The 27,339-nt window shown below is 41.7% G+C and overlaps 1 protein-coding gene across 1 annotated transcript in view; it reads left to right on the top strand.

The window, feature by feature from the left end:
- Positions 1-27,339, top strand: part of col25a1 (collagen type XXV alpha 1 chain) — a 79,104-nt gene that overhangs the window by 25,017 nt on the left and 26,748 nt on the right. Inside the window, exons 3-10 of the mRNA XM_077544889.1 lie at positions 8,615-8,659; positions 10,458-10,465; positions 16,561-16,587; positions 17,800-17,826; positions 24,998-25,057; positions 25,856-25,927; positions 26,210-26,326; positions 27,141-27,176. Of these exons, the coding sequence (XP_077401015.1) occupies positions 8,615-8,659; positions 10,458-10,465; positions 16,561-16,587; positions 17,800-17,826; positions 24,998-25,057; positions 25,856-25,927; positions 26,210-26,326; positions 27,141-27,176 (392 nt within the window). The remainder of the gene's footprint in view (positions 1-8,614; positions 8,660-10,457; positions 10,466-16,560; positions 16,588-17,799; positions 17,827-24,997; positions 25,058-25,855; positions 25,928-26,209; positions 26,327-27,140; positions 27,177-27,339) is intronic.

The raw sequence follows: 27,339 nt of genomic DNA, 5'->3' as shown, positions 1-27,339 counted from the left end.
TTCTCCTTTCATCTGCTTCCCGCAAGTGCATGGCATTGACAAGTTCTCACGGAACATGCCGATGCCGTAATATGGCGACTGTAATGTGAACAGTATGCCGCCACGCTGCTGTAGCAGACCGGCAATCAGTGGAGCCATTTGCAGGGAGAAAACCGGTTTTCTTTCCTCTGTTCCATCGTTCCATATCAGAACTGTCTTCGGTGTCCTTGATGTCGTCATCTGTGTGCCTGGTCCTGTTTTCGAACGAAGCTTTGAAGTTCCGTGAAGCAAAGGCGTGGTGAAAGGTGGCATGCATCAATGCCGTTGAGGCCGTTTTTTGGGGGAAGAACTCCACCTCTTTGGATCGTTAAAGTTGAGAAAAATGATTTAGACTCGAGGCTGTTACATCAACAAGAAGTTAAGACGGGACAACCACATCGGTTTTGGAGTGACAGACAAAATGACGTGGCTGACAAACTACATTCTTTTTTTTCTTTTTTTTTCTTGGAGAGCTCAGTATTGTTCATTCGGTAATTTTACCGATTTGACATGTCATCATCATTGCTCTCTTTTTTTTCTTTTTTTTTACATTCTAATTCATTCCAGAAGATGAGGGTGACAGGTTTGAGATTAGGGCTCTCAAGGGTTTTAACAGACTGTCCAAAATGTGGTAAAGGTGTGTCTAAGGCAGGTCTTGGCCAATCCTAACAACCCTGAGCTCCCGTTCAGAAAAATCTTCAGGTCAACCCACTCCTCTGTCAAAGTATATTAAATGTTGTTGTTTTTTTTTAGATTCAACCAAGGTTTTAAGACAAACAGCAAAAAAAGCAAAGCTCCTAAATGGTTTCCTTCATTCCACAGCCATGCTTTCTCCATTTATACCTCGCTATTGTTTACAAGTCCAAGGTTGGCGTGCAGTCTCCCGAATTGCATCACCATTGAAATCTTGCGTGTCTTCTTTTGGTTCATAGGGGATTCGGAGCGGGATCTGCTGTAATCTCACTCATTACAGGCGACGCAAGAGGAGATGATTGTCCGGCTTAATTCAAAACGTCTGTAGATTTCTGTCTGCCCCTTTGATATATTTGCTCTGGCTCTTATTTGCATGCCGCCAGTGGTCGCGTGTGGCGGCCAGCTGGACCGCTGTGCTGAATAAGGTGCCTTTAAAGGTCCCCCAAAAATCTGACACTCGTCTCAATGCAACACTTGAAAGCAACCCCTTAGGCTGCTGAGAGACCAGCTCCGTTCTTATAGATTTAGAGATTTTGGATTGACGTAGCTACCGTCCAAGGGTGTGTATGTAAATCTTCGCCTTCTTTTCGAATGTCCCTTCGGGATCAAACTCATAATAAGAAAGAGGTGTGACGACAGAGTCGTGCCAGCTTTTCTCCCCGTGACCCGTCAGCCAGCTGAAACTACAGGCTCCGGATTACAAATGATCCCAAGAGGACGAGCCCCCCAGCTCTCGCCCCCCTTGGCTCCTTTGACCTGGTCAGTTTGAGTGGCATATCAGGAGGAAACACGATGCAGCCAGGTGGATTCTGCAGAAACACACTTTGTCCTTGTTTTCTCTGGGAAGCCACAAAAATCTCCTTTTGGTTACATGACACATGCAGTTGTATTAATTACAATAAAGGAGCCATTTGTCATGTATGATTCCCATTTTTCCTCCTGCAACTTTTCCTGCCGCCAATACGTTTTTATGTCCAGTCCTGACTGCAGTGAAAATAAATGTGCAAGAAGCTTCTTGTTCACAGCTATGACTCAGCTCTGGAGCTTTTTTGTGAGAAAGAAAACTTTTAAAGGAAACCATGGATGGAAGTTGGGAAAACAGCAGCCTTTTTCATTTGCTGGAACGTTTGGCTCCCTCCGTCATGCTATTTCGAGGCCTTGGATTACACTTCTGCATGCTTTTTGGTGTCTTTTTTAGAGTCCTTTTGATCACAAGCCCGCCTTTTAATAGTCCCAAGTGCAAAGATTATCTTATAATGTGGTCCCTAGTGTCTATATGCATGCTTCATTTGGTTTAGTTGACCGGGTTGGAGGAAGAGTTCATTTCCCCGGGAGTGGGTTAAGAGATGTTCCGGGTTGGGAAAATAAACTGTGTAAGTTGGCTGTAAGTTGTGCAAGTCTACTTTGACTGCTTAATGAGGAAACATTTCCACTCTGGACCTGTGAAAGGGCACCGTTGTGATTCGACACTTTGAGTGTTTGGAGGACACGAACGTGAGAATGCAGATGGACATGCAAGTAGCTTCCCAGTGCAACAAGCTTCCATGTCGCTTTCAAAACGTCCACGCCTTTGTCGGACTCTCTTTCTGTCAACAAGATGGAGTATCAATGACATAAGAGTCTGCACCCGTCACGCTCGTGTGCACAAACTGCTGCACAAAGTAATCCCACATGGGTCAAGTAAACACCGCGTCGGACCACCAGCTCTCGCTACAATATGGTTCGATGGAGCCCTGCGGTGCTGCTGTGGAAATAGAAATAGAACTTTCGATTTATGAGTCTTTAAATTATTCATGTTGGTAAAGAGCCATAAAAATCAACAGGGTAAGAAAATGTAGGGTCAAACCAAGTTCAATCCAGATCTGATCCACATTGCACATTTGGTAGCCATGTAAACAGAAAATTGAAACTTGAATTGGATTTGTATTTTGTTTGGCCTACATCTTTGCAGTCCACTTTTGTGGCTGAACATTGATGCTCTTGATGCTATTTGGAGGCGGGATTTCTTTCTTCAAAAATTGTCCTTGAGCGGTCCGGGGGCCCCTGCGGTCCCTGTTTTACGACTCGTGGGTCTCTTAAACTTCCCGCCGCAGACACACAAGCGGGCACACATCTTCGCCGCGGTGGAGGTCGGCCAGCAGTCACGGCGTCCGCTGGCCGCAGGTGTTGGCTTCCCGCATGATTTCACCACGACATCCAATAGCCACGCAAGTCTTAAACACATGCAAAGTATTTTACTTGAACTTGAGAGCTAGACCGCCGGCCGCTCGGTGACATTTGTGTGCCGTCCGTCCCACTCGCTCTCAGGCGAACTCTCCACCATGGTAACTTTTTTTTTTTAGTAGCCAGGCAGACGGCATAAACAAGTGCAAGTCTACATGATAGCATGTCTCCGTCACTATGCTAGCTCGGTATTCAGTGCGCATACCCTCGGCGAACTTCAAAAGTACACTCAGGAGGCTTCACAGGCTCATGTGTCTACACAATTTCCAATATTCATGCATATATTTTTAAAGTGCACCTATGTAAAATCTGTTTGGAAGTTCCATTGCTAATATAATTGAATTTTCACGAGCCAACACAACTGATATAAAAAATTGACTGGACAAGAAAAAGAAAAAGAAATGTTGACGTAAAAAAGCAAAAGCATTTCTACGATGGTCAGGTGTCCCAAAACGTTAGTCTTTTTTATTTTTTGGCTCCAGACTGCCCGTCTGTCAAAACATTAGTTCATCTGGTGTGTTTGTAACCACTCTACACGCGTGCGTCCAAGATAGAACAATCAAAAGGAAAATTTTCATTGAGAAGTCATGCCAAGCCAAACTTATTATGCCTCTTTTATTTTTAATACACGCTGAATCGTTACTGCCGTGATTATCCAAGAGCAACATTGAGATGGCATGCACGTGTTATTCATTCTGAAGCCTTTGCTATGATAGGGCCGGCTGTCTAAAGAGATACAAAAGCAGCCAATCAATGGGCTCATTACTGCCCTCCCCCTTTTACCTTGCTGCTTGCATTGCCTGCCTGGCAAGACTCTCAAGTATGTCAGCACTCTTGCCAGAGGAAAGCACGTTGATCTCCAAAGGTGATGAAAAGACACTCTCGGGAGGCTTCCATCTCGCGGGGGTGCTCCGGCCTTGACGTCGAACCCTCCGCAGTCTTCCTGTGTATTTTATAAAAGATAATAGCTGAATGCAGCATTTTCAAAACAAGAAATCTTGTTAGAAGATTAAACCAATTCAGTAGTATTTGGGGAAACGACTATAAAGCTCAAATTTATCCAAGAAGGAAAATCTAAAGGAAGTACAGATAATTGGTGTGTGTAATGAAGCATAGCATTATGTAACGAACCCTTGGATTATTTTGTCGTGATGTGTGTGCCAATGCCGGGAATTCACAGTACTATAGCTTTGTGTGTTTAACGCAAAGTAGGTTAACGCACATTGGCTTTAATTGCATTTCACGCAAAAGTGCTTGAAGTTAAAACCTGCATACCAGCATCTGTCCGGGAAAGGTTTTGCACTTCAGAGGGTCATAAGTTCAAGGGGACTTCTATTTCTGTCAACGACACGCTTAACTGGTGACCTCGAATACAGTCCAGAGTGGATGGAGATGAATTCCAGAGCTTCATCTTGTTGTTCTGTTGTAAACTGATAGTGTTCGGCTACATTGGAATTGTTTTGTTGGAGCATTTTCATTTTCAGGTTCCATTACCTCAAATCAAAAATACCGCTTGTACCCACAATTACCAGGAAGATGATTCTGTAAGATTTGCTTGGAATTTGTTGCCAGGCAACATCCTCAGCTGCTTTTAAACTTGCAGTTTATTCCTTCCTTTTTTTTTTCTCTTCGTCAGGATTTATTCATTGTCATGTGCCTCAATTATGAGCCTGGATCTAAAATAGTCCTCTCCTTTGCCAGACCTTTCCGCAAAAATCCACCCAAAAACCAGACTGTGCAGCTTGGGTTCTGTTTGACCTGGACGCTCGAGGGTTGCCAGGTTGAATCAAGCCATCCGAGCGTGTTGTGGGATTTAATGGGAGATGTTAAAGTCTGTCTCGACTTAATCCTCTCGAAATTCTTGAATGGGCCGCACAGGCGTGTTTTGTTAGCTATGCGAGAAATGAGCGTGTCACTCAAGAAGGCTCGAGAGAGCTGCAGAAATATCGTAAAAAGTCTGCCGACGTTAAACAAAGACTTGATTGTAAATCGACTTTCGAGATATGCTGACAAACATTCTTTTCTTACAGTCGAGACTAAGTTGCAGGGTCAAGACCAAGCAAACTATTTCTCTTGGGAGTTCCTTTATGGTGTAACATTCAGGAAATGTGCATGCTCATGCATACACACCAAGGCCAATTGGGATTTATAGTATAGCAGGAAAAAAATGAGTCAAGAAATGGTGAAAATGCTGATACAGCAGTACCATAATTCAATATGTACCCTGCCTCTTACACAAGACTATTTGACCAAAAGAGCCTGTCAATAATGCCACCAACAGGCCACTTCTGCCGCACCAAAACCCGATTGCGAAGGCAAACAAAGCACTTCCAAGCGCTCGTCAAAACTGATTGATGCTTTTGAGGTTTTGCGCCGGGACCCTGGCTTTGCTATTTTTGGCTACACTCGAGCGTTAATGCCGAAGAAATGTTGGACGGGTTCGGGAGGGGAGGCTTGCAGTGGCCTGCTCGGAGCCCTCAAACAATCCCCGTGTTTGTCCAATGAGGCCGGCTGGGCTCGCTGTGCCTCAGTGCGGTTTGTTGTGAGCAGAAGTGCGGCATTGTTGCTTGTTACCACTAAAACAATATGTTAGCGATTATTGTGGACTCAAGGTAATCCCACATCCACATACTGGAGACTTTAACCACACGACATTAGGGGACAAGCACCTATTAGGCAAGCAACTTTTCATTTTGGTGAAATTCAGCATTTTATTTATTTATTTATTTTTAGAGCTGCAACTATGATAATAGTATATGCTTGTTCTGGTTTGTCACTAAAACACATTTCTAGGTTCCTTCTTTTTTTTTTTTTTTTTTTTTTTCTCAGGAGAGCTCAGTATTGTTCATTCGATTTGACATCATCATTGCTCTCCTTTTTTTAAAAAAACAAACAAACAAATAAATTTAAAAAATAATAATAAATGTTTGTTTTGTTTTTTTAATATATATACATATATATACATATACACACATATATATATATATATATATATATATATATATACATTTTTTTTGTATGTGGGTGAGTATGTGTATGTGCGTGTGTGTGTGTGTGTGCGTGCGTGCGTGCGAGCGTGTGTGTATTCATCAGTTCACCTAAAGCCCATTTAAAAAAAATCCCATACTAATAATATAATATAATAATAAATTGCCAAATGCAGAAACATCAATGTAAGTTATCACTTCCTTCAGGTTCCTTCTTTTACAGTAACTTGGTGCTGCCCTCATTGGTCTGAAGGTTTAAGTCAGAAATGGGCAACCTAATAAATGCTAGAGGGGGGCGCAAAGGCCCACACACTTTCTAACTTGATGTATGACAAGAATGCTTTTTTTCTTTAGATATGGTCGAAATACATTCATATGTGCATGATACAAAAAAATCTCTTTGTGTCATTTTTGATCATATATTTGTCATTGCATGTATAAAAGATCCACTATCCTAACCCAACAACATAGGGTTGTAAAGCTAACAAAAAAATAAACCACAGTTTTTTTTTTTTCCACTGCAAAGGGCTCTCTTGCATATAAATTCAAATTCAAGGACACTCAAAATTTTTAATTATTGAGGTACTGTTTGTTCTGCGTATCATACCAAATTCACAAAAAATTATTAGTCTTATTCACATTGCGGTATAGGGCAGTATAAGAGCCAGTGTAAGCCATATCTGCTATCTAGTGGTGAGTGGTGACATTACAACTAAAACTACAGTCAACCCTGGCATATTTGACCCACGGATTCACATATTCGTAGATTTCTACAGTTTTTTCATGGGGGGGAAAAAAAGCATATTGAATCTTTATCTGTGGTTTTTAAAGAATTTTTTGGTTATGTTAGAATAAAATGCTTTTTTTTTTTGTTGTGCAAAACTAACTTAATCAAGGGGCCACTCAGAGTGTGGTTGCCAGTTGCCATCCCTGGCTTAAGTCATAAAATGCTCATTATCAAACATTGTCCTGTCAATTTTCAACTAAATGTTACCATTGTAAAATAGTGCCTTTTACTTCAGTTTTCCTTAAAATTCATCTGAGTGACTAAATTCAAATATATGCAGAAGGTTTGTTTCCTGGAATCCACGCTTTCCTTCCTGAGGGAGCTGTTCCACGACTGCCTTTGGAATGTGGCGGGCAAATGACACGCGGCATAAGGATGCCTGTGTGCTTTGGGTTTTGATTATCACAATATCAGAAAAAAACGTTTTCACTGGTAACGATTGGGTTATTCTTTCATTTGGGTTTGGGACAGTGAAATATTGCAGTTTTGTTTGGCCTGCACAGGAGAACCACGCTGGTACACTTTGCGGCAATCTCATCTTTCAGGTTGTAATCAGAGTCCTGAAATAGTGTGAATTTGTGATGGTATCTGAAAAAAAGAATATGGCTTATTTGGTCTGGCCTGTCATCGTCCCGCGTGGCCAAGGTTTTCTCACGGGTGTGTTGTATCCTCGTCCTCCCGAGTGCTTTCCAGTGTCATTTCAAAGTCGATGACAAAGACGGGACTGCCAAGAACAGGAAACCATTTCTGTTGTTTTAAAAAGACTTTGATGAGAACAGCCTGTGCATGCGTCCACCTGTGGTTACGCGCCTTTTAAAGACGCACGCACCCTCGGTTGGCAGCGTCTGACATTATCCTGAGTGGTGTCCAAAAAGTAGAACTGGAGACGGACGCGCTGCCAAACGGCGGGATGGAATTGAGGAGCGATGGCGGTTGAAGGAGAAGCAACATAAGCTTGCATTTTGCACCCCAGTAAGACGACTGGAGGGACATAAATCAAGCCGGCTTGTGTTGTCAACGTGATGAAATGCTGAAGAGGAGTGAGCGAAACGGAGGTCGAGTCGGGTCATGAAGAGCAACACTCCCTCCTAGAACTTCTCTTCCTGTAAAACTCCAAATCCAACTTCCATGCAAACGTTGTTTATAAAAAGAAAAAGATGGAAAGTGTGTTTATTCCCCCGTAGATGCCACATTTCACCATGAAAATGAGTGTAGAAAAATAACGACAACAACGGAAAGCTTATTTCCTTTTTTTTTTATTTTATTGTTTTTTTCGTCCGAAAAAAAAAAAGAAAAGGAAAGCTTATTTCCATACCTGCCATCAGTACACAAGAGCGACGGACGGGCTCATTTTGCGCCAGCTCTCGTTGCCTGGGAGTGAATTCCACCTCATACAAACACAACCCAGGCGGGTCCACAGCACATGAAAGTCACCAAAGCGTGTAATTGTCTTATTTCTCCAGCAGGCTGCTCGTGTTGACGGGGAAATGGCAAATGGGGGGGAAAAACAATGTATGGGTAAACAAACGCTCTGTAGTGAAGCGAATTTCCAGTTTGCCTTTGTGGCTTTATTTAAAGCAGTGGTTCTTATCCTGAGTTTGATCGACCTCCAATGGTTTGGTGAGTCAGTTTCAGGGGTTCAATAGAGGTCAAGATACACTCCTGACTCTAATGATTCGTGATGATACGCCCTGTTCGTCCATCACTAGCTGCAGGTGATCACGCTACATTGCTGCAGGGAATTTGGTGCACTCAGTAGTCGACTTGTGGCTGTTATGATGGCACATCATGTGATTTCTTTATTATTATAATCCTTTCATACTATGTTGAGCAAAAAAAAGAAAGTTTAATTCGGAAGGCAATCATGTAAATGAAAACTAAATTGTGCCCTTTTCCTCTGTTGCAGGACCTCCGGGGAAGCGAGGAAGGCGAGGCCGCAATGGAGAACCTGGTATGTGCGTGTGTGTGTGTGTGTGTGTGTGTGTATGTGTGGCCATGTCTGGCTCAATCCACGATCATTTAAGGAATGATTCGGGAGGACATCGGCAATCCGCGCTGTATTTTACAATCATGCAAAAGTTCCGTGTATATCTTTGGAGGCCAAAAAGGTTCGTAGATGTGTAATTAGTGGTTTGACTGTTGCCGTTTGGGTCGCCATAGGAACGCTACATTTTCACTGGAATACCAGCCGACTGGTCCATCTTGAGAAGGGATGAGAAAGTTGAAAAGAGTCTGTCAGCATTTCAGGGAAAAAAAAAAAGGCCTGCTCCCTGAGCTGACTCATCAAAACTCATGGAGGCTGAGCTGCACTGTATTTGTTTACAGTTTGGTCACCACTGCATATGAAAACACTGTATATGCATGTGTGCTGTACCACCAGCAGAACATAGTGGGTTTTTATTTCTTTGTTTTGTTTTTTGTATGTGGAGCACTTCAAAGCTTTTCATGTGATATGGATGCAAGAGGCGGGAATCCCAGCGACAGGCAGACAATAGCGCGACGCTGCGCTCGACTGCAGCTCTGAAATCCTGCCAGGCTTTGTTTAGAATATCTCAATAAACATGAGACTCGCTGGCCTGGCCTCTTTTCAATGGCGCCGTTGTGCAGCGCTACCCTTTCGCTCGCCGGTCAGCCGGAGCGAATGCCGCTTCATTTTGCTGAATCTGCTGAGCAAACGATCAAAGACGTTCAAGTCTGAAGCTGCCGGTTTATTAAAGGCCAAGCCAATCGGAGGGCATGCTGTGTTTTGTTGAATACATATATGCATTTATTACATAAATAAATAAATATATATATATATATATATATATATATATATATATATATATATATATATATATATATATATTTATTTATTTATTATTATTATTAGTATTATTATTATTTTATATTATTTATATATTTATTTATATTTATTTATTTATTTATTTTTAATCCAGTGAAGAATCAACACCAGGTGGGACACAATCGTGAAGTGGAATGAAATTTATATGATATTCTAAATTTGTATTCTTTACAAATAAAAACCTGTAAAGTAGGGTATGCGAAATTATTCACCCCCTTTTCTCTCAGTGCAGCCAACTGAAGTTCCCTGATGATTTGTGAATGATCCACTATTGATCTAAATGACTGATGATGATAAATAGAGTCCACGTACGTTTCACTGAATGCATCTTCTCTGTGATGGTCTCAGCGGTCTATTAAAACAATATTGGAGAGCAAACGGCATCATGAAGACCAAAGAACACACCAGGCAGGTCCAAGATAAAGTAATGAAGAAGTTTAAAACAGGACACTTTTCAATTTCCTCATCCTCCCTTTCCATGCAAGACAAATCGGTTTATGGCCAATCCGACCGTTACACTTATGTAACAGTCTGGTGCAAGTTAATTATAAGCTAAGTGGGCTACTGTAACGACCAATTTCATTTGCACTCTGATGAACACTTCAAGGTCGTAGGATTTAAAAAATAAACATTATTTTTCAGTCAGCGTTTTACAAGAAGCCAAAGGCGTATGGTCGTTCCAGGTGTGGTAATAAGTGGGGAAAAAGACGGTGTCACCTCACAAAATAACATGGGAAGGGTTGGCGAGGGTTTTAACAAGCGCACAGTCCCTTGTAGTTGTAAATGTAAAGCCAGCTACAAATGTTTCCTCGGATTTTCAGAGAAAACACATTTTCTAACACACCTCTTTCATGGGTACATGATACACAAAATAAGTCTTTTTTGTTGTTGTTGTCTTTTTCAGGGCCTCCTGTAAGTATGCCTGCTTTGCATCTTCTACTTAAAGACACAAAGGTACAAAACACACACACACAAATCAACTCAAGTGCAGCTGATCCTCATTTCCTGTTGCAATCTACAGCTAATGAGGCCACGTTGCCGAAACAGGAAGTAAATAGCCAGACTCCTCTTGAAACGTGACATTTGGGTGCATTTTTTTGGGGGGGTTGATTGGGTCCAGCCAGGTATCGCCACTCTTCATGTTGGACACTTGCATGTTTGTGCCCATCCAACAGAGGGTAAAAAACAAGTGCACCCCTTCATAGATGTGTGTTAAAAAGCTACAACAAATAAAAGTCAATGTTGTATTATTCTGACAAATCTGCTGTCAGAATCAAAACTTCTCCCCTCGGCCAGTGAGTGGCACCGGTAGCCGTTTTCTCACCTCATTACACATCCGGCACATCGCAGATTTCCTCCCTTGAGCAGATGGAAAACTTCAAATATGAAGACAAATCCATGCATAGAAAATCGGCTTATCTCACGGGAACTTTGAGTGTGCGTGTGCCGTTGCTATTATTTATCGTCCCGAGGCAAGTGCGATTGAACACGTCTAATTCGCATGTGCTGACTTAGCTGTAAAAGTCGCAAGATAATCCTGGGAGCCTTTGCACACGCTTGCTCCCGGGGTCCTGGGAAGTAAGTGAGCCCAGGTGGTCTCAGCCCCGCTCGCGCGGATTCTGGATCTGACAAATAAAATCATATGAGGAGATCACTCAGAAGCTGCTGCTTCACCAAGACTTGGATTTTCCACTTGTGTGTTTTTTTTGTTTGTTTTTTCACGTGTATGCATGTGGAAGTATTAAAATGATGTGGACAGATTGCTGAGCATAAATTGCTATTGCCTAATAGACCTGTAGGCATGGAGATCATTGCATAATCGGCCTCTTAATGATTACATAGTTGACTTGAACCAGGCCGTTGTGTCGTTGTGACCTGTCCTGCCTTAGCCCCTTTGTATCTATCTGCACTTTTGCGCACTTATCAGGTCACACATTTTCAGATGGTGGGTGGCCAAGACAGTATAAGAGTAGTGATCATTTTGAATAGATTAGACCTTCTTCCACATTCAGCAGATAAGGCTCCACAGCTGTGTACTCGATCTTTCTGGCATCCAGTAAATAGCTCAACTGAGAATATGCAGTCTCCTGGTTATTCAAAAGAACCAGTGAAAGTGCCCGTCTGAATTTAACAGGCTCAATACCAATACTTGGTACCGGTACTCGCCCATCCCAATTTATAACTGCTGCTCAACTGATCCAGTAATCCTGATCAAAGGACGTGTGTCATTTAGAATGAATTATACAGCATCTGTATTAACACTTCTTGCACCTGCACTTTATTTAAAGCAATTCAAAAGTCTCCCCAAACCTGTGAGCGGGACGTCTAATCCCCAACACGTTAGCATATAAAGACTGGCAACAAATCTTATTAGAAGTTTCCATAGTGGCTCATTCCAACTCACACAATACAGTATATTGTCATTTTGGGCTGGCTAATTGTGACACACTGTGGATATGGGAACCAGATGCAATTCCAAGTCGCTTTTCCAGTGCGGTTTCCCCAGCCGGGCCTAACCTCTCCGTCCAAATTGGAGCGACGAGCACCAGCCGCTTGTGGTCGTCCGCCTGTGCCCATTCGACTCTGATTGCTCGCATGCGTGTCCTCCAACAGTTAAAAAAGTCTCAGGGGCTCGTGTGCTGCACCAGTAACAGATGGAGGTGTATAAATTCCCTTTTGTTTTGTTTTTACTGCTCGGCTTGAAACCCTTTCCAACATTGAGCACTTTCTCCACTAATGATGCCCGCAGCAGCCTTTTATATGCAAAACTTTTGCCCCAGCCAGCCACAATGGATTTGCATTTGCTGCATCCAGATGGGACGTTTTTTGGAAAATCATCGCAATTCGAGAAGATTGCACTTATTTCTTTGCGTGTGTAAAGGAATAGTTTGATACGCTGGGAAAGAAGCTAATTTCCCATTTCTTGCCAAGAGGTAGACGAGAAGGTGGATGGAGCTCAAATGGCTCTATGGGAGATAGCCAGTAGCTGCTTAGCCCTGTGGCATGAAGATTGGAAACAGGTGCCAACAGCCTCCATCGTGTCAAAAAGCACGACGGGGCTTGGAATAACTCGCGGACAAATATGGGCACACCGCTTAATCCATGTGTTAGGGGTTGGACTAGTTCGCCTGTACAGTAATTTTTTTTGTCCTTAAATGAGTGCTCTCCTTCTATCCATCATCAAAATCTTATATTAAAAGCGAAACCAGCCCAAATATGTACAATCAGCATTTGTTTTTAACCCATTCAGGCGGCGGCCATTTTGCCACTTTCTTTTGACTGAAAATGATATCACAGTTGCGCAGGTAACGACCAATCACAGGTCACCTGTTTTCTGCAGCTGAACCATAATTGTCCGTTACCTGACTAACTTGATGCCATTTTCACTTGACTGCAAGTGACAAAATGGCCGCCCCTGAGATAGATAGAAACAGGGGGATTTTGCTGCTTAATTCATATTCCACGAACGCAATATTAATCAGAATGCCGCATTTAAGATTAAAATAGGGAAAACTAGTGAGAGCAAGCACTTCCTTCCAAATTGAGTAAATGACAGAACCCAGGCAGAGGACTGGGACAAAGCTCTCCCATCGGAACTTTTAAATGTCTTTTTTGAACACAAGATGGCGTCAAGATGGCAATATCCAATTTTTTCTTATACAGAAATAATATGCATGTATTTAACTTCTGGCACAGAAAACATTAGCAAGTTCGCCTTCAAACAATGATCATTAATAGGAAGCCCTCCTCGGTTCCGTATGTAAAGGTGTTTTTACCTCCACGTCGATTTGCTGTCGTTGCCCTCTAGTGGCCGAAGGACGTGTGATTTTACGCACCAAATGAAATGAGGCGACGTCCACATGACCGACGAGCCAAACGCCTCGGTGGGAGACGGCGAGTGGCTTCCTCCGCCTCTGTTTCCAACCGCAAGCTTCACATGTTCTCCTGCCAGTCAAGACTTCGATCATCTCCTAACCTTAACCATGTGCTCATTATTGCAAGCATGACAGCCAGTGAAGGTCACCTGAGCATCAGGGAGTAATTATCTCGACCCAAAATATGACATTTCCCTAAACCGTCACCATGGCGTTGACACGTCATAAAACGGAATCATTTTTACAGACCTTTATTGCTTTGACATACAGTATATCTCCTGGTCTTGTCAGGAGTTATAGCTTATGCTCTCTTGATCAAAATGTCTACTTGATAGACTGAGAAACATTGAACTCGGTCTACTTTTTGTTTGAATATATGGAAACAAAGCGAGGCCACTTTAGGTTGTCGAGTGTTGGCCAGGATTCCACCAAACCTCCCGTTGTTCATTTGCTGTCAACACTCGAGGATGGCTTTGTTTAGCTTCCTGCATATACACATGCTTATTAATGTTGTGGAGCTGGTCGCGCCTGTAAAGACGAGGCCGTAAAAAAGCGCTCCACGGTGAGCTGATTGGATCCATGTGCTGGCAGGCCACTTGGCCCGGCGCCTCCAATAAGGATCCGGAGCTCTGGTTTGATGGATGGCTTTTCTGGACCTGGCTACGCTTACCGGGCCACTGTGATGAAAACAACTACAAGCCAGGTCCAGCAAGGTCCCGAGCGCCATCCCCTTTCTGCGTCTTGTCGAAAGAGGCGGCCAAACCCGCAAGAATGATTTCGCTCGTGTCCACGACAACTGCAGCAACACAGCCTGTCTTATTGCAAAGGTTTATTTGCCATTGGAAGTGGGATCCAGCATGAATGGATTCTGGGCTGTTGGTCGTGTAGCGCTTCACGTAGCTGACTTTCATGCAGCTGGTAGTTTAAATCAATAGTTTAGTCTTCCCCTGCATCAACACGGTGTTAGTTTCCAGCCACAAAATTATGACTAAAAGTACATTTTGGCTGTCGGGGTGTAGCCAGATTGACAAGTTCCACCCACTTGTCGATATAAAAATCTGAATGTAATGTAAACAAAGTGAAAGGTCAGATTGAAATGATTTTTATTTTTTTTTTTTTCAGTTTGGGATAAACACTCGTATTGACATTTAGTTTCCAGACAAGTTGTTATAATATTTTTGAAATGCATTTTTGATGTGGCATAAAACCAATGCGCATAAAATGAAAGCAAAAGCAGCTTCTTATTAATAAAAAGGTAAACAGACACACGGCATATAAAAATATTCTTTGGAGTCGCAGTCAAACCTACCAGGATCTTTTCATTAGGCGTCGTTTACTCTACCAGTAATATGAAGTCAAGTAAGTTATATTGTGCGCTTTAAATGCTGATACTCTCCATGTTGCTTGTGGCTTTGGCCCCCGCTAAGTTTATGCCTTTCATATTTTCCTCCTTCCTTTTTTTTTTCCCTCTAAGGTGGTAACGGGTTTTTTTTTTTTCTTTAAACATCAATATCTCGTTCGGTCCAGTACAGGAGACACAGTGGTCACGGTTTGGCTGCGAGAGACTCAAGAAGCGAGATTTGTATCTGGATAGGAAAGTAGCATCATCGGCATCCAACGCTCGGCCATAAAATCAGACGATACGCACACGGGAAATTCTGTTACAAATCTTCTTGTGGTTTCCCAGCATTAAGTGGCAAAAGATGTACAGTACATCATTTTGTGTGTGTGTGTGTGTGTGTGTGTGCGTGTGTGCGTGTGTGTGTGTGTGTGTGTGTGTGTGTGTGTGTGTGTGTGTGTGTGTGTGTGTGTGTGGGTGTAGTGACGGACTTTTGGAAGGTCTTGGAAATTTACTTTTTCCACCAATGAGGTCAAAGGTGACATCATTGGCATTGGCACATCAACACGACATATTTAGAGCTGGAACCTGATTTTTTTAAGTTTCTTTGCCCTTTCATAAGCAGACTTGAAGTTAGCAACTTGTTACCATGGCGACCGCTCTTGAACAAATCATACATCATTGTGTGTGTGTGTGTGTGTGTGTGTGTGGCAGTTAGAGAGAGACTGCTTTTGTTGGTGCAGTAAAAAAAAAAATATGAGAAGCACTCACAGGTGGGGGATCAGAAAGCTTCCTGGGGGAAGACAGAAAAAAAAAACACAAGCTGCACAAGCAACGTGCTAAATAGACACCTGCTGCTATTTTAGTGAAATACACTTTGAAACAATCTTTGTAGGGGAACGGGGGGGTTCGCTGGAGTCTTGTTAGTCTTTAAATAACCCTGTACTTTCTCCTGGGCTTGTCTGAGGGCAGGTGCAGGCTGATGACTTGCACATGATGTTAATATGAAAATGAGCACAGGAAGAGTGGTCTTGCATTTTCAGGATAGACCCTTGACTTCGCCTGCAAACAAAAGGACATCCAAACTGATGGGCTCTTATGTATTGCAGCCTCTAAAAAGTTACTCAAAGCAAACCAATTTGAATGTACCCATTGTTATTTTTCCAATTCCAGCTCCAAATGTGTTGAGCAAGCTCAAATTGTTGGCGTGCCGGCATCGATTTTCACGTATTGAATGGCCCAGCATCTTGATTGCAGTTTCACAATGGACGCTTCACTTCAAACTTTTGAGAGAAAAATAGATTTATTTGAATCCATAGAAGAATGAGGGGGTTACAAATTCAGACATGTGTGCTATTTGTCTGTAAGCCTATCGCCTTTGATACTTTACTGCTTATGTGTACATCTCACAGTGAATATAAGCTCAGATAATATATGGCGCATTAATCTTGGTGGCTGTCGACATGGCATCCTTGTGTCGAAGTGGGTGGTCAATTAGTCAGCTTGCTCTTCCCTAATCCTGCACTAACTCCTCCGATGTAAGATTTTCCAAAACCTCAAAATGACGAACGAAAGCCGCTGAATGGTGATCATACTTGAATTATTATTATATTATATAAATAGGCCCACATTTTTCTAAATCCTCTTGTTTATGATCTTTGCAGTCTGTTTACTGGTCACTGGTCCATCCCCCAAATGTGAAAAACAACAAGTGCACGTTTTGTCCTATATTGTAAGGTTGATTTTAATCTTCCTCATTTGTTGTTGAAGTCATATTTTCTTTTCTTTTACAGGGAACTGCAGGTCCAAAGGGTGAAAAGGTAAATATTGTATTTATTGTTGTTATGTTACTTCATGCCCATAATGTTTATCCATCTTTATTTTTGTTTGCGTATGAAAAACACCTTAACAATTTCTATTTTTCAAAGTAGCTTACTCAGTTTAGTGTCTAACAACTTATACAGTTGCCTTTTTGCATGTGCGAATGTCGGGGACAGGATACTAAAATGCTCCTGCCGTTTGACAAATCCACATCACTGAAAATTCTAAAGTGAGAGCCAGATGAAGCCCTTCCATGCTCCACTAAGCATCCCCCCACAAAACAACAGTGGAAGCCAGCAATATGAACCGCATTGTGTGCACGACTTGGTGAGCTAAATGTTTGGCTCCAAGACTAAAATGAAGGCCCTGGATTTACTCATTTGAATAAATCCCTAAAACACTAATTGGGATGATCAATGCCTTTTATCGATCCAAATGGTATATGTAAGCAACACCAAAGTCCAACAAGGGTGTGCATTTTGGTCCGTTTAATGACTTCTTGTGGTTAGCAGTGATTCTGGAAACAGAAGCGGCGCCAGTTGGTGATGTTTGCTGAGCATCGGGAATGAGCCGCCTGATATTGCCTCTCCCGTGAACCTCTTTATCTGCAGTGACATGAAATGAGAAACAACTGCGCACAGTCTCCCACCCAAGAAGTGTGCAGCAGCGTGGCCGTCCTCCACCGGTTTTCTGTTAAATCTGGCTCCAATGATGCAGAGAATTCCGGGAGCTATTTTGTTTGAATTCACTCAGGCGCTGAGTAGATCTCTGCGTAAAAGTCCTGTCCAGAATTGACACCTCGCTTGGTTGACTCTGGCTGAACGCTACCTAGAGAAGCGCGGTAGTTACAAAGTGTTGAAGTCAGTGGCCGGTGCAATTCGTCTTTATAATCAATGGCATTTCCTATTGAAGTCCAAACAGGCAGGAGTCTGGTGCAAAATGTTTCACCTGGCAACGCTTATTCACGCCGCCCCTTTGCCAAATCCATCAAAACCTCCCCATGCTGCAACTTGTCTTTGTCTCGCATACCCGCCGCCCGTCACCTTCTCTTATCATAACACTCCCCACCGCAATGAATAGTTGTGGGCTCCTGCGTTATTCCGCTTCGTCAATGTGTTCTGAGTTAGTTCACTGTTAGTCTTGGCTTATTATTAACCATTATTGAGCAGTGTGCACTGGAGATGAAATTGTCTTTCTCGTCATCTTTGCAGGGGGATCAAGGCGACCAGGGACCACGGGTATGTGCCTTACGTCGATGACTGTGTCTCCCTCGGCAACGTGTGGGCAACGGGCTTGGGATGCATGAAATTCTTGGGATTGTGTGTCCTGTGGCTGTAGCCAAATACAACAAGAATGACATGGCTGCTTATTTGGAAACCAAAAGGGGTAGAAAACGTGCAGATGACCTTAAAAGACAAGGGCCCATCCTCAGATCCAGCGTTATAATCATTCCCAGCTCTGTTGTTTGACATCTAGGGCAACCTGCATCTCTGGAGCCACATGTGGCTCTTGAGTCCCCTTTCTTGTGGCTCCAAATCTCCCCCCAAAAATTATATAAATTAATATTTTTTTGACATTTTTATTTTTTAGATAAAATATTATTTAAAAAAATTATTATTTAGATAAAAAGTGAATAATTGAATATTAGAAAGAGAGACAAAAGGTAGATGAAAAAGTTTTTTTTTTTTAATACCTCAAAATGTCCAAAAAGGAAGAGGAAATGCAGAAAATTACCATAAAATGTCCATAAAATTGCCAAAAAGAAAAAAAAATTAATTAACTCATTCACTGCCATTGACGGCTATAGACGTCCAAAAATTCATTTTGACTATTTCAATTAGTTTCACATTTTTTTCCACTTTTGTTAAAAGAGTATTAAAACTTAGAAAAAAAATATTGTACATTTAGAACAGATATAAGATTTGTGATTAATCGTGAGTTAACAAGTGAAGTCATGCGATTAATTACCTGGCCTGACGCCCCTAATTTTTAATAATCTTTTTTATATATATATATATATATATATATATATATATATATATATATATATATATATATATAATTTTAATTATTTATTATATATTTTTTAATCTTTTTTTTTTAAACAATAATTTTATTTTTATTCCATTCATTTTTTTAATAATATTTTCTTTTTTTTAAATATATAAAAAATTAGGGGCACCAGGCGATTAAAAATTTTAATCGTACTTAATCGCATGACTTCTCTAGTTAACTCATGATTAATCACACATTTTATATCTGTTCTAAATGTACAATTAAAAAAATCTAGGTTTTCATACTCTTGTTAACAAAAGTGGAAAAAATGTGAAACTAATAGAAATAGTTCAAATGAATTTTTGACGTCTATAGCCGTCAATGGCAGTGAATGAGTTAAAAGGGCAGGAAAGAAAATGTTCAAAAAGGCAACCATAAAATGTCCAAAAACAAAGGAAGGCAGAAAATTGCCATCTTTGTGATTAACAAAAACATTAAATTAAAATGAAGTGAGAAAACAATCAAAAAGAAGCTATAAAATGTCCAAGAACAAAATTGCCAAAATATCAGAATATTGAGAAATGCAGAAAAAAAGTTTTTTTTTTTTTTTAAATAGCCATAAAATGTCCAAAAAAGGGAGAAAGAAAATTACCCTAATGTGTCCATAAAATTATCAAAAAAGTAAAAAATTTGACAGAAAGGCAGAAAGGTCTAAAAATGTATAAAAAATGACCCCCCAAAAATCCAAAAGGTACAAAAAAATGAATCTCCATGTAATGGATGCTGCATATTTTTGTGTTGTGGTGCAGCTCTAATTAGCTCTTGGGCACTCCGTACATGAGACTAACACTAACACACTGTTCACTTCATCACAATGTTCAAATGTTTTGCGGCTCCAGACAGATTTTTGTGTATTCGTTTTGCCTAAAATGGCTCTTTTTACGGTAGATTGCTGACCTCTGACCTGAATCAAGCGTCTAAATCGCTATCGATAGAAATAAGCCCACGGCTTTATTGTGTTGTTATCCCTTTGGCAGCAGTTGTCTCGTATGTTTGTTGTCAATAAATATTTCAATCAATTTTTTTAAAAGTCACATCCAGACCGGCATGGACAACCATTTAATCTGAAGCGTGGAATTGACCAGCATTCCCAGTGCCACTTAAGATAAAATACACCAAAATGAGCGGAAACACAGATGGACACCTGCAGCCCTTCATTAGAATCTCTAGAACACAGAAACTTACCTTATACATAAACGAATATGAAGTTTCCAGCTCTGACAAAATAGCATGAGAGCCACCAATTATTTTAATTCGGGATTATGCTACATAAATTCTAAAAGCATAATTGTTCATTCAGTACTTGAAATTTATGTTATGGAAATTATTTTAAGTGCAAGTTGATTTATTTTTTGAATAATATGCACTGCTGTCTGTTTTGACTCACATTTTGGTTCAAAACCGTTTCGTATAAATCTGTTGAAAAATGTTGATCCTGTTTGGCACGCCTAAGTGTGCGTTGAGTCTAAATGATGATTATGTGAGTGCGTCGTCCTGCATGACAAGCTCTGAAATGAACTTCATTTCTCTTAAACAACGGTCACAAATTGATCCACTCGCCAGTCGTCCAGGTTTTGTTTACACGAGACCGTGCTGACTCACATGAACTCACTATTTGTCACTTCCTCATGGGAATGCTCTTAATTGCATTTTAATGGCGGCACAAGCCAAGGTTGAGTCTGAAAGAACAGCACTCAGCCTTGTCTTGTCACTAGAAGCAGCCATCTCCCGAGTGGATCTGATTCCAATCCCTTGCCGGCGCCCACTCAGACGTCACCGATAAGTTTGTCAGCTTCGCTCCGGGCGGCTTGCAACACGCATTGCACAGCATTGCGTTTCATAGCATTTTGAAGTCCATACAAATGGCCTTCCCTGTGAAATTGAATTAGCATTCTCAATATGACACGCCATGCAGCTTGTATTACACAGACTCTCGTTAGACTTCACACGTGCCCGTGGTAATAACTGCTATTGCTTTGGTTGACTTCAATTTGAAGTAAACCACTACAAAAGAGTAAAATGGTAGGAGTATTGCTCTCCAGACAAGCTGACCGGAGTAAACCACGTCCTTTCGGCTAGGATTTCACGCTTGCCCATAATTTGTACCCTTTTAACCTAGGAAATGGAGTCATCTGTCTCTATCAGTTAGATGATTCATACCTCCGAGGGAGCAGCGGGCCTGACAGCTCAGTAACAAGGACCAGCCAAACCCTATTTGTCTTCCAGAGTCAATAAATAAACTGTCCACTTCCAGATAGTATTTCATTAACGTCCAATTTGCAGCAGCATTGTTCTCAAATGGGCACAAATGAACATCCAGTCGCATATGAAGGACAACAAGAGCTGTTATCCAAATCGTATTACCTCCCCAGAGTGACCTATTGATTGTGCCTGTTAGATGAGCCGGTATGCTGTATGTAGCCGGAGGGAATTTTTTTGGGCAACAAATACAGACGGAAAGGGGCAAGGGCCGTCTGACCTTGCGTCAAACCGGCTGTCGTGTAACACGGGGAGTCAGCTTGAAGCCCCCACGGATAAACGTGGCGCTCTGCCTGCCCAAGTTTTGATATCAAAACTAAGCGGATTTTCAATGAACTCTTCGAGTCCTTGTTTACTGTCTGGGCTACTTTGAGCTAATGTAAAGGTCATTTATGAGTTTATTGCGTATTTGTCAAGTAAAATGGGTTGTAATGTATAAAAAAAAAAAAGACAAATAATCTGACCAACATAATAATCTAACCAAGAGAAATACCATTCATCACAACACAAAAGACAAACGTCACAAATATAACCAACAAACCCCCAAAAAACCAAACCAATAAAAAATTAAATTTAAAAAAATCTGACAGACAAGCTAAACCAAGGTCTATGTAAACAAAACAAATATAATTCCATCACAACACACAAAAAAACAGACATGACCAAAAAACTCAAAACATACGGTACTTATTAAAAACGTACATATTCACAACACCTACACGTATATACACATACACATATCCTACTCCACACTCACTGCTTCTGTGTTTAAGAATTATGGGAAATGTAGTCTGCTCGAATGCGAGCTGAGCGTTTTCGGTGACGTGTTTCAAATGTCACAAGTTGTGGGACGGAGCAGAAAAGGTTGATTAATGGCGAGTGCTCTGAGTTGTTCAGTGCTGCTGAACTGTCAACCAATATAGCATTTAGCATTAGCTAACGTAATAACACATCCACTGGTCTCTAGATTGACTAGCAATTACATTTGTTATGAATAGTTCCTGGTGATAATTCATTGTATTTGATTTTCAGTAAAATGGTGTCCTGGTTTTTAATATTGAAAATCTGATCACCCTAACTGTACACTCTTTTAGTAATTTTGGTAAGCTATTTATTTTTATTTTTTTTTTTAAATCTGTTTAACTCGATCAGTCATAGTGCATATGTGTGGTATCAGGCAATGAGACAATCATTTTAATGGTGAGGGTCCTTTAAGGTTGCTTCGCATCTGTGCCAAAGAGAATCAGCACATGGCCCGCAGAGTTTTCCACAATGCCTGCTGCCCACATGTCAGGTCCGCCATTTGTTGGGCCCAAAGGTGAAAGGCCAAGTTCCAAATCGAAGGTTAAGCAAACAAACCGATAACAAACGTTTCACCACCAAACATGCGACCAGAGTTAAAATGCAAGACTTGGCCACGCGCTTCAGCTGCCAGGGTTCCTGGGTGGCATCTCATTTGGCAGCGGGACAAACCTGTGACTCCTGAATGCGAAGAATTCGACATTTTTTCTGCTTGATTTGGAGTCTGGTGTTATGTCACTTCCAGTGTTGGCTCGAACTGGGCGGCGGATAAAAGTGCCTCATCGTATCGATGTCAAATCTGAGGCCATCGCATGCGTACGACTCCTCTCTTAAATGTATTGAACCCATCTGTGCGTGTTGCCGCTAATCCTGGCCACAGATGCAGACAAGGCTTGCCGCCTGTAAGTGGGCTTGCAACTGTTTCTGGTGTGGTTGAAAGGATGCGTGTTTCTGGCCGGCGTCCGATGTGGCGGCTGTTGCTGATTGTCCTTGTAGCTGCTTTTCCGTTTGCTCCGCTGGAGGCAGATCAGCGAATAACCAACATCCGTTTGAGTTGTTTTTTGTTTTGGGTTTTTTCTTGCAGAAAATCTGTGAATGGTTAGGACTTGTGCATTGTCCTGGTAGTCCAGCGTCACCATACCTAGTAAAGATTTTGTTTTCTCTTCCAGAGGTCCGCTTTGTTTTAGTGTTTCAAAATGATAAATGTCGCTAACACGAGATAAAAACCAAAAGGCAGTTTGAGCCTTTGCGCATCGCTCCCAATTAGCTTCTTGCAACTTTTTTGTATCGTGCATTCGCCTTGACCGTAATCCAGTTTTCCTTTTCTGTCTTCAAGATGTTTGAGGTTGTCAATAACTTGAAAGATATTTGCACTTCAATACCACTTATGGCTGTTGTGTGTTGCATATCTACGGCTGTGTTCTTTCTGGAAGCAGCCCGCATGCCCTTGAAAGACCAACGTCTCAATGAGCCATGCGTTTTGAATTATCTTTGCAAAACCAGAATGATGGCACCAAAGACATGTTTGGATTGGCCAGATTTGATCTCCTCGTGAAATGTATAGGAAGATCAATCTCTGAATGAAAGTAAAATAACTCAAAACCGCAGATGTGATTCCTTTTTTTTTTTAAGCCGCTTGTGGTCAAATGTGCTCGCAGACCTGAATCGCAACTCTCCGCTGACAAAAGTATGTCGGCCTCTGCGCCATTTTCAAGAATAATAAACTAGCATATAGTGTAAGTATAATAAACCAATATGTTCAATATGTAACTGTTTATTGCTACCTCGACAGGACTCCCTTGAAATACTTTTGTTTTTATCTCAGTGGGAAATTTCCTGGTTAAATAAAGGTTAAATGGGGGGAAAAAATAGATATAGTGGACCACAGTATCTTATTGGCTCGTTTGCAGTACCAGGTGGCCATTAGTGGTAGTGCTCTTGAGTGGTTTAGAGTCTATTTCCTTAGATGCTCTGAGTTTCACTGTTGTATGGTGTTCCACAGGGTTCAATTCTGGGGCCTCTGCTGTTTCCATTGTATCTGCTGCTCTTGGGTTCCATCTTAAGAAAACTTTTTTTTTTTTTCCTTCCACTGCAATGCAAATGACAGTCAGACCCGTGTCCCTCTGAGCAAGAAAGACGCTTTCTGGGATGGATTACTGTAATGCACTTCATTTTGGAGTCAGCCAGTCCTCCCTCAGGAGGTACCGAGGAATAAGCGCAGGCTCAGATGGGATGAGCCTTTCCCAGTTTTTGGAATGATCTCCCACTAAACATTAGGCAAGCCCCCTCGCTGCCCATCTTTAAAACTCGCCTTAAAGCACATTTTTATTCTTTGGCTTTTGACTTAGAATGAGACTACTACTTACTACTTACTGTTTTCTTATTATTAATTTATTATTTTAACTGTCTTGTTGTATGACAAATTTTTGCTACGTGTACAGCACTTTTTATGCAGCGGTGGTGCTTTTAAAGGCCTGTATAAATAAAGTTGAGTTGAGAATTACCAAATAAATGGGGGGATAAAAGTTTCAAAAATCCTCTGGAAAGTGTTGATAAAAGAATTAAGAGCCATTAGATATAGTATGTCAGTCACACTTTGCACATGCCATGTCCGCTCTTGTGGCTGTAAAGGGCACGAAAGAACCGAGTGGTTGCACGTAAACTTCAGTGAACTTTTAGTTCTAACCAAGCATGTGAACCCTAAATGATTCAAACATTGCTGGATTGGGATTAAAGGTTGTTTCCAGTTATAAATGACAAACCCCAATGTTTTCCTTCTTGATTCTATTTCCATGAGTGGATGGTGTCTGTCATGAGGATTGTTGACCGGGTAATTTGGGAAGCGTTTGCTCGAATTTCCTTGATGTCAGAACAACATCGCGTCTCAATTTACCACCACGTTGGAGTTCAAAGTCAGTTGTGTGATAATCATGTCAACAAACGCCCCATCTGTTTATAGCATGTGGCACAAACAACAGGGAATGATTATGTGGTGATTATATTGCAGCGCCATGGGACACACAATTTATTTAAAAAAAATAATAATTTAAATGATGCATGTTTGAAATCCAATATGTGAAACCTCACAAGACTAAGATTAATACAAACAGGCCCTCACACCCTTTTCCATGTCAATGTGACTGACTTTCTGATCAAGTTCAGGCATGGGTCCATAAGACTTTTTGTGTGTTTGTCCGTTGGGTGCTCGATCATAGCGCTCACACATCCATTGTTTTGTTGCTCAGTGTTGGAATGTCTTGAATGTTGTGCGTTGTGCCATGTTTACCCCTTTAGGGATTGCCTGGTCTCCCCACGTTAGCCGCTTTGCACAGCAATCAGATCCTGACCGTCAAGGTTTGTCGGCGGCAGCGTCACCTGTTCGCACAGTGGCACCCCTCCGCTGCACCTCGCCAGGACCGCGCCCATATTTGGCCCTCCATTGTCACAACTTTCCTTCCAAAATGTCCCCCACCTTGAAAGCATCGGTGGCCTACAGCCCACTAATATGCGGCCTTCTGGAACAAGAAGCAGAATCTCTAAACTGAGACGCGGTCTGGTTTGTGTCCATTGATGCTCAAATGAACAGCGGAAACGCCAAGAAAAATACTATGCTGGTGAACCTATGTGGCAAAGTGCTGTTTTAAAGTTCATGCCAATGGTTCACCACAAATCCTTAAATCCATCAATGTGGCCATCTGTGCTGTTTCAGTGAGCGCTAACGCCGCTTCCTGCCAGTGGACAGCAGCTTGCAAGGTTTCGCAATCCATCTTGGTGTTTGTACATTGAGCAGCTCCTGGGGTTCCACTTTGCAGCAGGGACAATGAAGGATGTAGATGATGATGATGATGATGATGATGTTGGCGGCATTTTCACAGAGACAGAGAAATTCCCATGCAGTCCACAGACTTAGACATAATTATAGCCTTTACGCTCCAAAAAATTAGCAAAGACTTCCGACGCAAGTCTCCACTTGCGATGCAGACGTGTGGATTTCTCTGATTATCTGTGAAGATGCTCCTCAAAAGTTTAAGAACATATAGACCTCTGATTCCAGTTTTTTTTCTGCATTCACTTTTTTTCCGACCACTCCTCCTTCCTCTTCCTCTGGGATCTCAACCTTCTTCAACCTTCTCTCGCCTCTGACCTGCTCAGATGGTCTTCCCTAAGATCAATCACGGCTTTCTTTCCGCTGACCAGCAGCTTATAAAGCGACGTCTCATTAAGGTAGCGGCTGGAGTCTCTGAGGCTCTCGGAGTCACTTCTTTCTCTGCTCGCATCTCTTGTTGATTGTTATTTGTTTCTGTTCTCCCCTCGCTCGCTAACCTGCGAGATAAGTCATGAGCATTCATGCTACTTCTGCAGGACATTCTAGACGTACAGTTCAACTTGTAATGTGTAGTGCATGACGAGAACTAGAAATCAAAACGCCGCCTTAGCATTTAACTGCAGTACTTTTTGTTTCGCAATATTGCACATGGCTGACATTATCTTTGTTTTGCCGGTCAGGGGGATCAGGGGCAAGCAGGACCACCAGGGCCTCCGGGGCCCCCGGGTCCTCCAGGCCCACGGGGGCCTCCAGGGGACACGGGTAAAGATGGGCCAAGGGGAATAGCAGGCGTACCAGTGAGTATTGCTATATGTATATATTAGGGCTGTGCATGAATTGGTGGTGATGCGAATTGGCCATGAAAAAGGAATGCAAATCTATTTTTTCCCCTCATATCCATTAGCGTTATATACATATATATTTCTATATAAAACTGTAGATCACGTTGCATTTTTTTTTTTTTATTGTCTTCCAGCTTCGTTGCTCGTCAAATTCAATTTGAATCTCAGTGCGCCGGGAAGCTTTGTTCCAAGACATACCATCCTAATGAATGCTCGACAAGCGCAACATGATTGTGCTTCCCACGAGAATAGTTCCTTGTATAGATTTACATACACTTGGCCGTGTTTCATTTGAGCACAACATTTTCCATGTCCACGTCACTGGCATCAGACTAATTGATTTGCGCTCTCTCTGTGAGACAAAAGAAGAAGCAGAAAGGCCTGTCAATTATGCCCGTGCCAGAGCCTTCGCGGGAGCTGCAGATGATCTTTGTTGTGCTGGCGGCGGGAGTGCAGAGAAATTAAGTGTCGTTAGCTGCCTCGCTCCAACTTTCTGATGATTATTGTCAGCTCTTCCAGTCACAGTTGCAGTAGTTGTTGGTTTTCCAAGAAATTAAACCTTCCTTGGCTTGTGGTGCTTTCTGTTCTCCCACCATTCATTTCTCCTACTGCAATTCTGCTAGGGGGTTGAGGAGCAGGGGTTTTCTTTTGACATGCTAGGTGTATGTTTTTCATACCAATTGGAAAACGAGTGGTGATAAGCTCAAGTTACAAGCACAGTTGCCCCCTAAAATATCAAAACATTAATCCTATGAATTCTTTACCACAGGGTGATCAAGGGAATACAGGAGAAACGGGACCTATGGTAAGAACAAGCATTTCCACAAGTAATCGCTGTTTGTGTGTGTGTAAATGTTACATGTTCATATTCAAGTAAGAAGAAAAAAAATAATAATAATAAAAAAAAGAATAATAAAAATATATATATATATATCTTTTTTTTAATTATTATTATTATTTTTATTATA

The sequence above is a fragment of the Vanacampus margaritifer genome, chromosome 15 (genome assembly GCF_051991255.1).
Source record: "Vanacampus margaritifer isolate UIUO_Vmar chromosome 15, RoL_Vmar_1.0, whole genome shotgun sequence".
In the NCBI taxonomy this organism is placed as follows: domain Eukaryota; kingdom Metazoa; phylum Chordata; class Actinopteri; order Syngnathiformes; family Syngnathidae; genus Vanacampus; species Vanacampus margaritifer.
The sequence above is the reverse complement of the archived record's forward strand: the minus strand, read 5'-3'. Positions and strand labels throughout refer to the sequence as shown.